General features: G+C 38.6%; 2 protein-coding genes across 3 annotated transcripts in view; one reads left to right on the plus strand and one right to left on the minus strand.

Moving 5' to 3' along the window:
• The window catches only part of syn2b (synapsin IIb), a 69,935-nt gene that overhangs the window by 12,387 nt on the left and 41,659 nt on the right, over positions 1-15,889 (minus strand). Inside the window, exons 4-5 of the mRNA XM_041033792.1 lie at positions 12,971-13,127; positions 12,618-12,707 (exon numbers count right to left, since the gene is read on the minus strand). Coding sequence (XP_040889726.1) covers positions 12,618-12,707; positions 12,971-13,127 — 247 coding nt within the window. The remainder of the gene's footprint in view (positions 1-12,617; positions 12,708-12,970; positions 13,128-15,889) is intronic.
• LOC121179142 (metalloproteinase inhibitor 4-like) lies at positions 1,112-11,829 on the plus strand. 2 transcript variants are annotated; one of them, XM_041033793.1, is made up of 6 exons: positions 1,112-1,171; positions 1,348-1,656; positions 8,194-8,291; positions 8,823-8,937; positions 9,498-9,622; positions 9,984-11,829. In XM_041033793.1, exons 2-6 carry the CDS (start codon positions 1,518-1,520, stop codon positions 10,179-10,181), a joined length of 675 nt encoding a protein of 224 aa, XP_040889727.1. In that variant the 5' UTR covers positions 1,112-1,171; positions 1,348-1,517; the 3' UTR covers positions 10,182-11,829. The 2 variants fall into 2 exon arrangements, with proteins under 2 accessions (XP_040889727.1, XP_040889728.1); XM_041033794.1 differs by lacking the exon at positions 1,112-1,171 and having other exon boundaries at positions 1,218-1,656.

The following is a 15,889-nucleotide window of genomic DNA, read 5'->3' on the forward strand; positions in this document are numbered from 1 at the left end:
CAATGTTACTGAATACAGCCTGATCCATACAGGATTTTCAGGTCCATAGCTATGGAAAACAGAGGAAAACAGGATTTTCAGGTCCATAGCAATACCAGTATTTGGTAGACTGAAAAAAGTCTGATAACTATATCTCGCCTTATATTCAGTTTTTAACTTAACTGTATGGATCCAACAATTTTGTTTTTTGCTTTATCTTCTGGGGACAACGAATGTCTCACCAAGTTCCATTGCAGTCCTTCCAATTGCTGTCAAAATATTTCAATAAAAACCTAAAATGTCAACCTCATTCATAGAATATGATCTGCTGATGGCACCAGAGGAAGTCAGTAGGATTCATGGCAATTCATCAGTTCATCAACAACACAAACAGTTATTATAACAGATATTTCAGAGGGCCATTCCATGCAATGTAATGTAATGCAGGCAGTGTTTCTTAATTACCTCAAACACCATGACCAACATACCATATATTGGTTGATTGATTTCAATATCCTGATTTATCCACCTGTTACCTGATACTCATGTGATTCCAAAATTCAATTTACAGAATAACTTTTAGCATCTGCACAGTTTGGTACAGTTTCACAAAAACAATCTACATTATGGGTGAATGTATCTAATTCATTTTGTAATTTACCAAAAAATAATAGCTTTTATTTTAGTCTTTACTTCAGATGTAGTGACATGCGTTCAGATTACAAAATGTCATGTTTTATTCAAAATTAGCTATGAAGCGCTCTCTTGACGCATAAGTGCTACATTTCCCACCAACACAGCCAATACTTATACTCTACAGCTGGGCACAAATCAGCTGTAACTTTGAGAATCATTTGCATTTATGAGTCAGTTGTTGCACTGGTGATCACACAAGCTGCATCCGGAAAACAGGAACTACAACACTAATCTCAAATTTAACAAAAAAGGTCCAAAGCTGATTTGATCCTGTAAAACTGGTCATAATTTTCACAGAGTTATGACTAAGTGAATACACCTACAGCAGCCTATGGGAGGAGAGGGAGGACATCAGAGGGCAGAAGAAGAGGCAAAGGATGGTAGTTTTTTTTTCTGCCTTTGAGGAGGCTGTCCCTAAATTGTTCAGTACATAAGAGGCTCCCTGTGTGCGACCCTCTCAGCATTCAAGACCAGAGTGAGAGGGGATCCAACTATTGTAAGTTTCTCTGTGTGTTGTCTACAGAGAGGGAGAGGGAGAGAGAGAGAGGGAAAGAAGAGTGAGGAAGAAGAGAGAGAGGGAGCAGTGGCAGAAGCAGCCTGCCCTTCAAGTTCTTTGGTCCAGCTTGAATTCAGAGTTGTACTTTCAACTTATGAAAACATTTCTATCCACAGCTACCTTTCAGCTCGCCAGAGCTCATCTAACTACTTCAACTCTTATCTGGGCCCCCTCCCTCCCTTGCTGACTGCCAGCCTGATTTGCTTCCCGGGGATCTTAACGGGATCAGAAGAGGTTGCCGAGCGTTCTTCGAGTGGCGGAGCGGTCAGAGGCAGCCAGAGTTGTCATGGCCATGTCCAAGGAGCGGAGTGTGTGTCTGGGGCTCTGGGTGCTCCTTTTGCTTGGTGCAGGCATGGAGGAAGTAGTGGAGGGATGCAGCTGCCACCCAGCACACCCACAGCAGCTCTTCTGCAGCGCTGAGATCGGTAAGTTTTTGACTGGAGATCAATTTAGTTTGTGTTCACTCTAATAAAAGTTAAAAACATAAAAGCCGCTGCATTTAATAATAGCAGAAAATTGATTTTAAGTTTTTCAGACTGTGAATGTAATAAGCAGGAAGCAGGGTATGATTTTAAAATGGGAATGGCCGTCCTTCCAAACTAACTGACTGATGATTTAGCTTATGGATTAACTTGCAATTTTTCTGCGAGGGAACAAATTCCAATCCACAGAGTAAACCTACTATGACAAGAACTAATCAATACAGCTTCATGGCTGAGCTTTTTCATGGTAACTTATTTATTATTGTGGCTTCTTGCAGTTATAGTCATTTGTATGCATGGAAATTCATCAGAGGTATTAAAGCACTGTATAGGAGGGCTGTATAAAATAGCAGTGGGTCAATTAATCTGTTTAAAGAGAAATGTATCCACTCTTGTTTCTTAGACCTTTCTTTTTCTTATATATATTTTTTGTTACATTACATTCTTACTTGTTTTTTATTTTAAACAGGGCATCCCGCTTTTTGTTTTTTGTGGTTACAAATTTGAGTCTTCTTGCTTTCAGTCACATAAAAACAAACCCTAAAAAAAAAAACACAGCCAGCACAGGGTGGCCCCGGCCTACTTTCTATCTGTCTCTCTGTCCGGCTGTCTGCCTGTCTCTCTGTCTGACGCCCCCCATCATCCACTTCTTTCTTGTTTAAGCGCAGGCCAAAACCAACACTCTGCGCTGACTTTGAGTACTTGGCTCCAGACTGTGGAAAGCTGGAGTATGTGCTTCTGTCAAAGGTTACACTCCAGCAGAGGAGAGCGAGAAAGCAGAAGAAGAAACTGCTTTTATTTTAGTCTTGTTTTCTAATTGGTCTGTATCTCCCTTCAGGTTTAGAGAGGGTCAGCTCCTTAAAAGTGCTTTGAAAATGTGTCTCAAAAAAAATTAGTCAGTATGAAATGGAAGCTGAGACCTGTTTTCAAAACCTCCATAACGCTGAATTAGATCTGGGTTATGGGAACGCAGCGAGAGTTGGCCTATTTGGGGAAATGTTTTTAGGACATAACTTTACATATGAAGTGTATCATCCATGAGTGAGATGTATGTATGATTGTTCTGTTTTCTCCAAATGAAAAATTTGAGGTTTTCAGACAAACCTGTCCTGCAAAGTCTTGATGACAAGAACAGACTTAAACCAGTTCAATGTCTGGGCTTACTGATCTATGCTGGCACAGCACTGGATTGAATTGTATCACCATAAGTCTTTTGGTCTATGTGTGTAAGTTTCCCTTGGTAATGAAAAGGTCACATTAGCATTTCTGCCTAACTAGCTTAATATCTACTACAGTAATAACGCTCGCATTGTGTGACTTCCAAACCCAAGCAGTATATAATGAACGTAAATCATGTTGCGTGGTTACAGGTCACGTGAGAAAAATCCTCTTCAGGATTTGAACATCCACTTTGTTATATTTACCCACTGCACAGGAGTCCATTTTGGATGCTACTATCAGAGTTGTATGTAAAATTAGCGGCTCTGACCTGATTTGGGGAAGCTGACACTCCCAGCAACTCCAGAACAGTCAATGCCTGAGGCAGCATTATGTTACAGACATGGTCATAATGTTTGTGAAACATACAGTTTGAAAAATTATTAAGAATAAAGCATAAATCTCATAACCATTATATCCCAAGCAAGGACCCAAATAGTAGAGTATGTCAGAGAAAATAACTGATCTTAAATTTCTCCTTGTCATACTGTTCTACATGTAATACTAAATCTAACTAGTTCTACTCTGTAGCACAAAAACAACTTTCAGCATTACATCATATGTACACCCCCAAGTGCATATTTAAGACTGGTTTACATGGGTTTTCATTTTTAACCGGACAGCTCACGGTACTAATTAGTTAATTGGCTTGCTACAATAAAATTTTGTAATGACAGTTGTCGTCTCAGCCAGCGAAAATGAAGTTTGTTGGTTAGAGTAGCCGGAGGTCAGCTTTTGTCTACCTCTGTGTGAAATAAATAATCCATTCAAAAGCTGCTAACAATTTCAAGTGGTAAATCTGCCACAATTTTTATTATATATAATATTATTATATATATTATAATATATTATATATTATATTATAAACTCTATTTGTCCTGTGCAGAGACAGAAAGTTTGACAGGCATAGCAATAGTAACCAAGGAGGGGCGGGGCTTGGCACATGGTCAGTTGACCACAGGTTCTTTTGTATTTGAGTACCATTTCCTCAGGGTCTGCTTGGGACTGTTTTAAATGTTTGAGTCCTGATCTGGACACAAAAGTAAGTGCTCCCCTTTCAGGTAGGATGCAACTTTCTACACCCATGAATAGCAAATAAGGAAAATCCCTCTCTCACAATAAGCGCATCTAAGAAAACTTTTCATTTGGTAGCGTCTGTGGTTACACTGTCCTGGTTGTTCTCTGAGGATAGACTGGTGGTGGCCTTTAGTTGACCTGACGGTGTTGTCAGAGTCGATGAACCCTTTGAATAAAGCTGTACATCTGAGTAATATCCCATCTGGACAAACCTTGGATGATTCCCTGGCCATGTTTGTGTATTTGAGATGTGTGTGTGTGTGTGTGTGTGTGTGTGTGTGTGTGTGTGTTGGACAGAGGCCAAGCCATGCCAACACAGCCTAATCCATCTCTCTCTCTTTCTTTCCCTCGCTCTCCCTACTTCATTTCCATGTCTATAGGCTTGGTCTAATGGGCTGCATACTAACAATATCAGTGTGAAAGCCCGCTGACAGTCCAGCTTTGTGAGCATGACAAGGGTGCCGATTCATCTGGGAGGGGGGAAGTTACTTACAACATCAGTTCTCATGGTACAAGTTTGCAATATTTCTTTGGTTATGTAGCTGTGAGGCAGATGCACAGCCACTTTCACTCTGCAGGCAGGCCTATCCTTATTCCTGTTTGTTACACAGCTGCAGCAACTGAACTGAGTGGGTAACCTAGCCTGCGCAGTTCAAAAAATGTCTAGGTGGGGGGTATACATTTAAAAGAATCCGGGCCAAGAGATTCAACAAGCAGACAGCAAACTTGGAATAAAATTAGTTTTGCAGCTTAGTTATTACGTATAACCTCAGCATTAAATGCCATCAACTTGAACTACAAGTGCCCAACAACTATTATGCATGGTACATGATCCAACCCAGATTTTTCATTTTTATCTGGCATGAGCAGACATTGTCTTAATAAATGATTAAAACCACTGATCTGCTGTAATGAAAAAAATGACTGTACTATTCTTGGCTAACTGGCTTTAACAACGTCTGTCCTCTTCCATGTTGCACTGATGTATGTCCAAAGCTCAGGCTGCCAACTATTTGATCCTTACAGAAAGCACTGTTATGCCTTGGTGTATTGCTTACCATTAATAGGCCACATAGACCCATTATTCAGCTTAGAAGGAAAGATTTAAGTGGGGCGGCTAATTTAACTCCATCTACTTTAAGATACGTTTCTTCTTCCCAAAGGAAGATCCAAGAGCTGAACTGAACAAAGAGGGCAATGATATGATCGATGTTCCAGTGTAGAGTTTCTGTGTCTCAGAGCATAACAGTCTTAGTCAGTGATATAATGATAGCTGAGGAAGTGGGTGTACTGATGTAAATGTAGTGATAATAGAGATGAGGCATCACCCTATAAAAACTTTATAAAAACACTATTAACCAGAGGAGGTGGAAGAAGTAAAAATACTTTATGCGTAAAAGTACTCCTGGATGCAAAATATTATTTAAAGCAATAGTTCAACAGTATCGGAAAAAAAAAATCACTTTCTTGTGAGGAATTTGATGATGGTCACTACTACACCCAAACCTGTGTGGTAAACCTGAGGCTACGGCGATTCATGTTAGTTTAGTTTAGCACACAGATTGGAAGCAGAGGGGAAAAGGTTGCCTGACTTTGACTAAAGGTGAAAATAACTGTCCACCAGCACCTCTAAAGCCCAGTAATTAACATGCTGCAGCTGGCTGTAAGAGTATATTTACCAGTCAGATATGAGAGTGGCGTCAATCTTTTCATGAAACTGTTGGCAAGAAAGCAAATAAGCATATTTCCCAAAATGTTGAGCTATTCCTTTAAGAAGCAGGAACATTATCTTCATTATTAAAACCAAAAGGATTCATCATGCACTCATTAAATTCTAGATTATTAATACATTGGCTTTTAAGCAGCATTTCAACGTTCTAGCAAATGTTCAACATGTAAAAACACAGTCTGTGAAGTAATTTAAAACTGCAGCTGTTAAGCAAATGAAGTGCGATAAAAAAAGAGTAAAATGAGTAAAATGCAAATATGCACAAATGGAAACAAGTAAATTACAAGCTCATCAAAACTGTTCTTAAATACAGTATTTTATGGCTCCAGCTATGCCAGTGCATAATTAACTGAACTCAAAGCAGAATTATACAAATTTCTCCTTGATACTCTGGTGTCTTAGCAAATTACTCGGTTACTCAAACGGAGATCTAATTCATCGCAGTTTTTAGGTCACAGCTGCATGTGCGTGGGTGAGTTTACAGGCAGGTGTGTCCTCATAAGGTCAGATTAGAAACTGTAAAGAGTAAATATAAAATGTAATAAGCTTATAAATGCTCTGTAATACCTTGCAATACACTTTACAGTGTGGGCCAGTTTCTACTTCACTTGGATCATCAGACACTGTAATAATACTGATGGAAGCAGGAATGATATTGTCACATGTATTTCCATGGTCTGTTTGAGCTCCAGGCTATGAATCATGTAGTATAAGAATGGAGTATATCAAAGTTATACAGAACAGGCATCTAGGACAGTGCTCTCTGACATTTTCTATAAAGTGAATGTTGCGGGACTAGCTGTTTTGCTGTGGGCAATGGAATGCACTCTAACTGAACTATAACACTTCACACAATTTCACATTGACCTACTGTACATCTGTTTGTCGGCTTGCCTTTCTATCTTCTTGCATTTTCAACAAACAGAAAAAAGTCTCCTTTCCTCCTGAACCAATTTCACGCAACATACTGAGCTCCTCCTCCTCTTACCAGCACACAAAACCGTGGTGTAGTTATGTGATGAGCGAGAAGCAAAAACAAGGGGGTGGTTTGCTTAGCTGTGTGAGAGGGTGAGTGGGTTAGGAGGGGTGCTGGGTCACACTTTCTCTCCCCCTCATTAATACTGTAGCCTTTCTCTTTCTTTCATGGCTTTACGAAGGTCACTCCCTCCACTTCTGCCTCTCTGTTTCTCTCTTCTCTCTGTCTTTCTCCATCTCTCCACTCTGGTGGATCAACAGGAGACCATTTTTTCTCTTTCAGAGATAAAATGTGGAAGGAAAGGAATGACAATTATGTGGCAGTGTTGATAGGAATATTCCTTACAGGCGACTTACTGGAAAAGCCAAATTAAATCGCTCGTTAGGCCACAAAATACTAATTAAGATATTTTAGTATATGTCATCAATGCTGTTGATCGTGTATTTGAATGACAGTATAAAAAAACTTTACAATTTAATGTTTTTCCTCAGTGGAAACCCTCTACATGAAAAGCACACTGCAATATTCTGCATTTGTGCCAAGGCTTTTCAGATTATCAACGCAGCTGTCTCACTGTAAGACTTTCGCATTTAGGAAAGCAGAGAGAGAGAGGGAGACTCAGCCTGAAAGACAGCTACAATCGTAACCTTAATTATGTTTGATTTATTGAACTACAGCTGTGCTATTAGTTTAAAGAAAATGTTTGACAGTGGAATTAATTTGTCGGTTAACATTTGGAGCGGAGCAGATGTCCAAAAGTGCAAATTTTATGGGTTTGGTGGAAGGAAAAAAGCAGATCTGTAGCAATGACGTCTATAATAATAAGGTTTGACTTGGCACAGTGTGGACTGCATGTTGTGGTCTGGATGAGAAAAACTTACAATGTTAATAATATTTTGATTATAATGAATATTTTCTCTCTAAATTAGAGGCTGTAAAATTATAGGATGTCACCGTTACCTTCCTGTTGAGAACCACAGACCAATTATCCTGCTGCTTTACCCTTCCTCTTGATTTACAGTATGGGATAAAATAATGTGGAGTCCATTCTGTGCCAGGCATGGTTTGGCTTCAGTAAGTGTGCATGCTGTGTGTGTGTGGTACATACTGTATACATAAATGTGTGTGTGTCTGTGTGTGTAGAGTCGGTTAATGGGAGTGTGCAAGCAGAGAGCTACTTGTTATTCCATGTGGGTTTTGATTTCGCTCCCAGAGGAGAGGAGGGACACATCCTGTATCACTACTGAGAAGGACTGCTACACTGTCTGTGTGGAGAGAAATCTATCTATCTATCTATCTATCTATCTCTAGAGAGAAGGAAAAAGCAAAAGCTCCTAACTTACAGACAATAAACATGCATAATTCAGAATGTTTTCCATTGTCTCTGGCTTGTAAATCACCTTCTTATCTTGCCTCTTGCCTTTATTTGGTTTGTATTCTTTTTAAATTTTTTTATTATTTGTTATTTTTTTTCTGGCAGTGATAAGGGCAAAGATCTCTGGAGAGAAGATCGTGTCGCCTAGCAACAGCTCCTCACCTTACATGAAGATGATCCAATATGAAATCAAAATGATCAAGGTGAGATCTTTGGACAGCAGTAACTGCTGGTTACTGGTGCAGACATACATCATTTTTTACTGTTTATGCTGCTGTATATAGCTGTATGGTTTATGTGGGTATTGTTGACATATAATCTGTCAACCAATTTGAAGAGGCTGCGCTAACAAACAGTTCAGACCTCCTAAACATCTGAGATATGTCCATGGATGGCAGCATTCAGACACAAGAGAAAGTCTAGTTCAAATGTTCCAAATGCGTTTGAATGCCTGTCTCCACTTGACCTTATGGTGATACAGTAAAAATGAATACTGAGCAGGATTATGTACTGCTGTTGGAGCTGATTTCACATGTGTTTGATAAACTGAGGCATTAAGGCCCAGTGTGCTATACTTCAGGGACATATAAACACTGCTCTAGTCCTATCATTATTCGTGCTTACATTGCTGCCACATGTATACTGTATTCATTTTGCATCAGGACAGGCTTATACCTCCCCTTTTTCTCGAAACTAGAACCTCTCCACTCTCTTGTCCATGTATGTCTCTTCAGATGTTCAAAGGTTTTGACAAGGCCAAGGATATCCAGTATGTGTACACTCCAGTCTTCTCTTCACTGTGTGGAGTCAAACTGGACTCCAACAATAAAGCAGGGTATCTGCTCTCAGGTATAGTTATAAAGTGGTTTTTATGTTACACTTTCAGTCAGTAAAAGCAGTAGAAAGTCCAACAAAAGGCAAGGTGTGTATAGTAATGTTAAACTAGCACATCAGTGTTGTTTTCATTAGAAGTATAGTGTGATATTGGCATTGTCCCAAAATGCATTTCTTTTAAAGGAGCAGTTGAACATTTTTGAAATATGCTTATTTGCTTTCTAGCTAAGAGTTATATGAGAAGACTGGTACCGGTCTCATCTCTGTGCAGTAAATACAACGCTAGTTATCAGCTTTTTTTTATCTATACAAAAACTGAAAGCCAGGCTAGCTATTTTCTTATGTAACTGGCAAGAAAGCAAATATGCGTATTTTGAAAAATCTATCATATATTTTTTGTAAACAATGAGATATGTTGTTTAAAAAATATAACATTGTAAAATATTGGCCATATTCACTACAGTTAAAGTGATATGACTCAATATTCTGTCTAATGTCTGTTATTGAAAGTTTCTGTTGAGAAATTATAACGTTATTAAAAACAGATTCATGATGTGTGTGACGTCACTGAACAGGGAGTATGTGGAGCGACGGGAGGATTTCTATTGGCCAATGCGACCTGGTCGAGTCCTGGGACAACTTATCACTGTCACAAAAGAAGAATCTCAACTACAGATACCAGATGGGCTGTGAATGCAGAGTGAGTAAGCTCTGTTCGTTCTCTCTTCATACATATTAATCTTTCTCCTACTCGTCTGTCTGTCGTAGAGATGCCTACATGAGCTCCGGCTCAAGAAATAAAGCAACCGAGCTGTTAAATCATCTCTAACTCTCACTCAGTCTCAGACCTTCTTTCCATTTTGGTACAAAAGATTTTTCTGTGTCTCGCGACTGTTTTTTTTTTCTGGTCAAAATTCATAGCTCAAAGCATAAAGTGTCTATAGAAGCACTGATCAAGTCTCTTCTAGCTTATTCACGAAGCAGGAGAGGCCAACTTTGAGAACTGATAACGAGATGAGTGAATGAGCAAAAGAATAAATCAAATTCTCTTCTTTCCTCAGATCAACACTTGTTACACAGTGCCATGTGCGTCTACAGGAGAAAACGAGTGCTTGTGGACTGACTGGCTGCTGGATAACAGCCTAAATGGGGAGCAGGCTCGGCAGTACGCCTGCATCCGTCGCTCTGACACAACCTGTAGCTGGTACCGGGGTGGACCCCCGCCTGAGAAAGACTTCCTGGACATGACTGACCCTTGACCTGTAATTCCAACATTGATTTCACTCCATTTGACTCCTGCACCGCCTCGAGAAAAATGTCCCGCTTTGGCTAACGTAGCTCAAATTTGCTGTGCAAAGTAGCAACTGATTTCACTGAAAAATTGGCTGATTTTTACATTCAAGGGAGCTTAACTCTCCGCTGAGCTTCTGTTAGCAGAGTTCAGGTGGTTGCTACAGCAATGCTAGGAAAAGTTTTATAATCTGCAGGGGCTTTCAGCATTCCTCTGAGTCATTTTCTCGCTCTCACACATTCCACTTCGCTTGCTGTTTTCCACAGAATAAGAATAGCAGCAGACCATCCACGGCAGATTATTCAACCCAGAGTGAATCTTTTTTCTATCCTCTCTGAGGACAGTACAGTAAATGCATAACCTTTACAAAACAGAAAAATCCGAGGACCTCATATATGTTTATGCATAACTTACAATAAGTTATGCAGTAATTTAAGCTATTCATATACTTAAAGAGGAAGTTTTGACAATTGCTGTCAAACAACAGTAGCAGAAAAAAGATGCCAAATTCTGCCACAACCTTGCATTGCAAAGTATACTTTACATATTGTAAACAAATCTTCTGTGCATACATTTTCGCAAGTAGACTGAAGGACTGCCACCTTTTATCCACACATTCTGGTTTTTAATTTTTACCTTTGTCATCAACCAGTCCCATGCAAGTGAAAATGTACTGTACATGTACAGAACAAGGCAATACCAGACATTCCCCAGTTAATTATATTTTGACAAGCTCTGACACAGGAATTATATATGACAACAATTCTACATCTGTCTAAAACAAAACAGTTTAAACTCTCAAATTTCTGAGACTGTAAATATTGTATTTCAGTGAGAATTAACATTTTACAGGCTAACCGGATCTTGTCTTATAGCATATAGAGGTTCTTATCTTGTGGTTTTGTGTGTTTAGTTTCCTTGGTTGAACTCTGTACTATTTCCTGTGCCAAAAATCTAATCCAGCGCTTTAACAACAGCACTGCCACTTGTAGAAGCCAAGCCCCCTCTCCTTAAAGAAAATGACGTAACAGGACACGGTTCAATTCACTGTTTGAACTCCTTAAGAAGAACAGGAAGTGGATTCTCCTCGAGGTTCAAGCTCAAGAACACATAGTAAAAACTTTGGCACAAGATGTTAACCAACAGAAAAGAAATAACTCTTCATAAAAGAGCTATAGTTAATGATTAAAGTGTTATTTTTATAGGCATTATTTAATATAATGACTCAATATTAATTCAAACGATCAAAATCTGAATTGACCCCTGTCTTGTTACTGGATTACTTCACTGAAGTCACACAGATTAAAATGCATTGCCACTTGCTCTTCATGCATAAGTCAATATGTCAAGATCATATTAGGGTCACATTCAACAACAAAGTAGTTTCATTTCACCCGCAGAGTGCAGCAATTTGTTTGATACCTTCTGAAATATGTTAATAATTCCATCGCTTCCAAACATTTCATTGATATGATCACAATGCATAAGAACTGTATGGCTTTAGTGAAGTGTTATCAAACTATTTCCTGTTTGTTTTATACTGAACAAATTGTTTGGGTTTGTATTTATGTCTCTGTTTCTGTCTAAATAGAGTTTTCTATTTCCATGTACCAAAAAAGATTGTATATAAAATATCTCAACGGAATAAAGTGTCACTGACTTTTTTTTCAGTTACCATGTTAGAAAATGAGACTCTTTATAGTACTTCACTCAACAATTTAATGAGGATATTGAGGTTCCTGCTGTTACAGAACAAGGTAGTTTAAAAGCATTTGAAAAATCTCTCTGTTGCCCACAGAGCTGAGTGTATATTTCTTACACTTCACCTCTAAACCACACCTTATAAATGCTCTAATGAATAACTAAACTGCAGAATGGAAATAGGAGAGTTTACCTTTCTCATGAGTGTAATATACAGTAACATACTTAATATGACTGTTTTTAATTTGTTTTTTATTATTTTCAATTTATTTCATAATAGTCTTATTTTGTAACCCTTTGGTAAGCTCTACACATATTTGTGTTAAAAATGATAACACTTACTGTAGGGCATTTGGGACATTAAAAGATGAAAGTACCACACAGTAATCACAATGATTTGAATTTAGGGAGTTAGGGCTTTAGCAGTGGCTAAATAGAAAGTGTAAAGAATAATGGCTTGTGCTTACAATGTTTAATGAGAACACACAGCTCTGTGGTAAACACTTGTATTTGCATGTGCTAGAAATACAGTATGGTAAATTTCAAGTTAAAATAAGTTTGTTTATTTTACCAGTGCCATTCTGAATTTTAACTTGGAGGCAACACTGTCTCTCACTTTTAGAAATCATTTCACTGCTAAGAGACAAATAGCTGAACTACTATATTTAATAATATATAATTCTAAGTAAAAAATAATCCTTACCATGTCTCTGTAGTTGGGGTAGAAAGTCTGATCAATGAGAGGGAACTTATCAGAACCCAGCCTCTTCTGATTATTGATCAGCTGGGAAAACTAAAGGAAAGAGGGAGAACAGAGGGAGAGAAACTGAGCAAAAGTGAATCTGTAAACATGTGGACTAAGTATGTGCATAATATTCATATAAAAAGCAGTGTCATTGTGTTTTTACTTTTTTAAAATTAAAGTTATTAAATTGTCTTGACTAAAACTGAAATTTAATCCTATAAAAACATCTTTCCACATCTCTGCAGCCTACAGACAATAAAATACTGTGTGGGTTGTTGCAGTTGTAAATTAGTTTTGCTGAAACTGCTTACGGCCCAAGGCTTGTCACAGAGGTTGTAGATGGAGTCCAGAGAGTTGACTGAGGGGATGCCTGCATATTGCAGACCGATGATCAAGTTCCTGAAGTCCTCGTTCTGGGCCATGCTGAAGGCATGCTGACGCACCAAGACAAAGTCAGGCCTGAAAGACCTGGTGAGAGAAATTAACTGAAGTTGAAATAAGAATGAATCCATATTTCTAGATTATTTTATTGTATTTCACTTACAATAAAATGTACTCTTCACCTGTCAGATCACAGTAGCAATAAAATCAAAAGAACTTATTTGGCGACTATGTAAATCCAGCAAAAGTGTGGAGATGTGAAAGTGAAGTGATGGCATTAAACAAAGGTCATGGTGCAGATCAAAAATTCACAAAAGTAAAAGGTAGAATATTTGTTTTTCCCACTGCAGATACAGTGGTAGTGAGAGAACAGTTACATAAGTCTGGCCACATGAATTACTAAACCTGGACAGTGAAAAAAAAGACAATGGAGTGGTCGCGTCTCTCTTCTTGGAACGGATTATCTTCTGTGAAATATTCTTAAAAAGCTTTTGGTTTTGGATAGCTAAGTCACATGAGAGGATTTTATATTGCTTGTACGGTAAATGCACGAATTTGATGGTAAATGAAGCCTGATGTGGGCAATTAATGTGAATTTTCTTTTCTCATTCTGTATAATTAAAATGACATTTAAATCATATGCTTCCAATAACTATTTAAATCATATGACTTTATAATATATAATTTTACAAACATCACTGAGTCAGAGGCAAATCTATGACATGAATAGTGTTGTTAAAGCAAATTTAATAAACAAGTGTAACCTGCATGTTTGAAACCATTTGTCAGAAAGGTCACCTCCTGTGTTTTGTTCTTAAATATCTAAAACATAGATTAGAGAAACAATCCTCTGAGCAACTGAGCAATGGATCTTGAGCAAAATGATTGATGACCCTTCATTTCGTAATAAATTATTTATGAAGACATAATAAGCAGATAGGTGAGATGTGGCTGTAGAGATAAGTCACTCCACACAGAATCTCTAGAAAACATATACATACATAAGACATGCATAAGATATACATCAAAAATGCTATAGAGAGGATGGTGCATAGGTAAAATTCTCCCTTCCTGAGTCTCGTTTTCAGTCTTGAAATAGGATTGATGGCAAAAAAAAAAATGCTCAGTCTCACAGCAGATCATATCCTGCATTTCTGGTTTTGCTTCTCTGTTGCTGAGAAGACATTACAGTAAACATTTGTTATTTACCAGTCTTATGTTACAAAAAACATGTGATGAAGCAGTTAAGAAACAGATGATTATTAAGCCTACGTGACAGTGGGCACATTAGGACACTGTCCCCGCAAGAGGAGAACAACAGCATCAGTGGTTTCAGCGAGTGCTCCAAAATGACATACGCGTCCGCAGGGAGGTCAGGGTGGTTGCATGGGTCAACAAAACACGGGAGACAGTTGTTCTTTCTCATTTCCTACTGACAGTAAACGTTTGTTTTTAAAGCATGACAACCACCGTTCCATAACTTTAACCATGTGTTTATTATTTTCACCATGATGACAAAGCTCCCATGATCTTTGCAAAGTTTTCAGTAGCAGCATTTTAACCCAAACCACAATGTTTCCCTATCTTATTAAATACTTATTTTAATTCAAACCATGACTTTTCCCTAAACCATAACAAAGTCCTTTTTGTGCCTAAACCTTAACCACAGTGTTTTTCACATCATAAACCTGATTTATTTTTAAATGTGATCTGTAACAGTTTTGGAAGGCACAGACAAATCACGTCACCTTGCCGATAGGGTTGTCATTTCTAAAAGGCATGGACAAACAATGTATTGTGTCCTTAAATGTGGAGGACTGGTTGTGGATTTGCCGCTTTCAATAATAACAAGTATCTTCATCTGTACTGGTACTAGCAGTTCTTTCTCTGGTATTACTTGGTTTCAGACTGAAACTGAATTTTGTGTTAGTTGCCCTCCACTCCTAGTTGGAGGTAGAACTGAGGAGGGAGGGGTGTAGTGTGAACCCCACACGTGTTGTCCTGCCGTGTAACCTCATCACTGGCAGGTGAAATGAAGCTGCTGGTGACATGTGTCACAGAGGTGGCTGCCTGCAGTCCTCCCCAGGCCAGCAGCAGAGTTAGCAGTGACGAGGACTGCAGTGCAGATGGAAACGGACATTCAACAACTGAGAGACAATTTTGCAGGATTTTAAGATTAAAAAAAAATGTTTTACTTTATAAATTTGCAGGTCCCCACAGCAACAACACAGAAAACCACAGGTCTGGTGTTTAAGTACAGTTCAGCTTAGTGAAAAGTTGATGGTGATCGGGCATGACTCCTGTTATTTTTCCTTTTGTCTCTGAATATGTGTATGAGGGAGAGGGAATGTGAGGAAAGGCGGGGGGGGGCGGGGGTGGACAGACAGAGACAGAAAATACAGAGTAAAAGAGATGTAGAGAGAAGTGAGACAAAAGAGACAGAGAGAGGGAGAAAACTTGGGCACAGTGTGACCACCACCAGCTCTTCATGCACCGAGAATACTAATCAGGCACTCCAGGAAACCAAAAAAGACTCTGGTGGAGAGGACACAGCAATTAATGTGACTGTAATCTCTTCATTACTGACAGTAGATGGTAAACATCAACATAGCCTTGACTCACGATTTAATACCCAGAATCAGTGTTGCCAGCAACGCCACAGTCATCCTAGCTAACTTCCAAAAAACCTGCAGGAAGAATAAAATTGAACCAGCTCATGAAGAGACCTGAACTTTGATATCATGGTAAAGTCTGTCATCTCATAAAGTTTGTCCTGCTGCAGTAAATACAGCAAGCGTATTGATCCACAGCTAAAAATGGTCCACTGTTTATTTTTTGAGTAATGTTTG

The sequence above is a fragment of the Toxotes jaculatrix genome, chromosome 3 (assembly GCF_017976425.1).
Source record: "Toxotes jaculatrix isolate fToxJac2 chromosome 3, fToxJac2.pri, whole genome shotgun sequence".
NCBI classification, from domain to species: domain Eukaryota; kingdom Metazoa; phylum Chordata; class Actinopteri; family Toxotidae; genus Toxotes; species Toxotes jaculatrix.

What these genes read in the sequence shown, in the direction of transcription:
- LOC121179142 (XM_041033793.1), top strand. Translation starts at nt 1,518, where the DNA reads ATGGCCATGTCCAAGGAGCGGAGTGTGTGTCTGGGGCTCTGGGTGCTC. An exon ending in CTTCTGCAGCGCTGAGATCG is followed by an intron (nt 1,657 to 8,193) that starts GTAAGTTTTTGA and finishes TTTTTCTGGCAG; the next exon opens with TGATAAGGGCAAAGATCTCT. An exon ending in AGATGGGCTGTGAATGCAGA is followed by an intron (nt 9,623 to 9,983) that starts GTGAGTAAGCTC and finishes TTCTTTCCTCAG; the next exon opens with ATCAACACTTGTTACACAGT.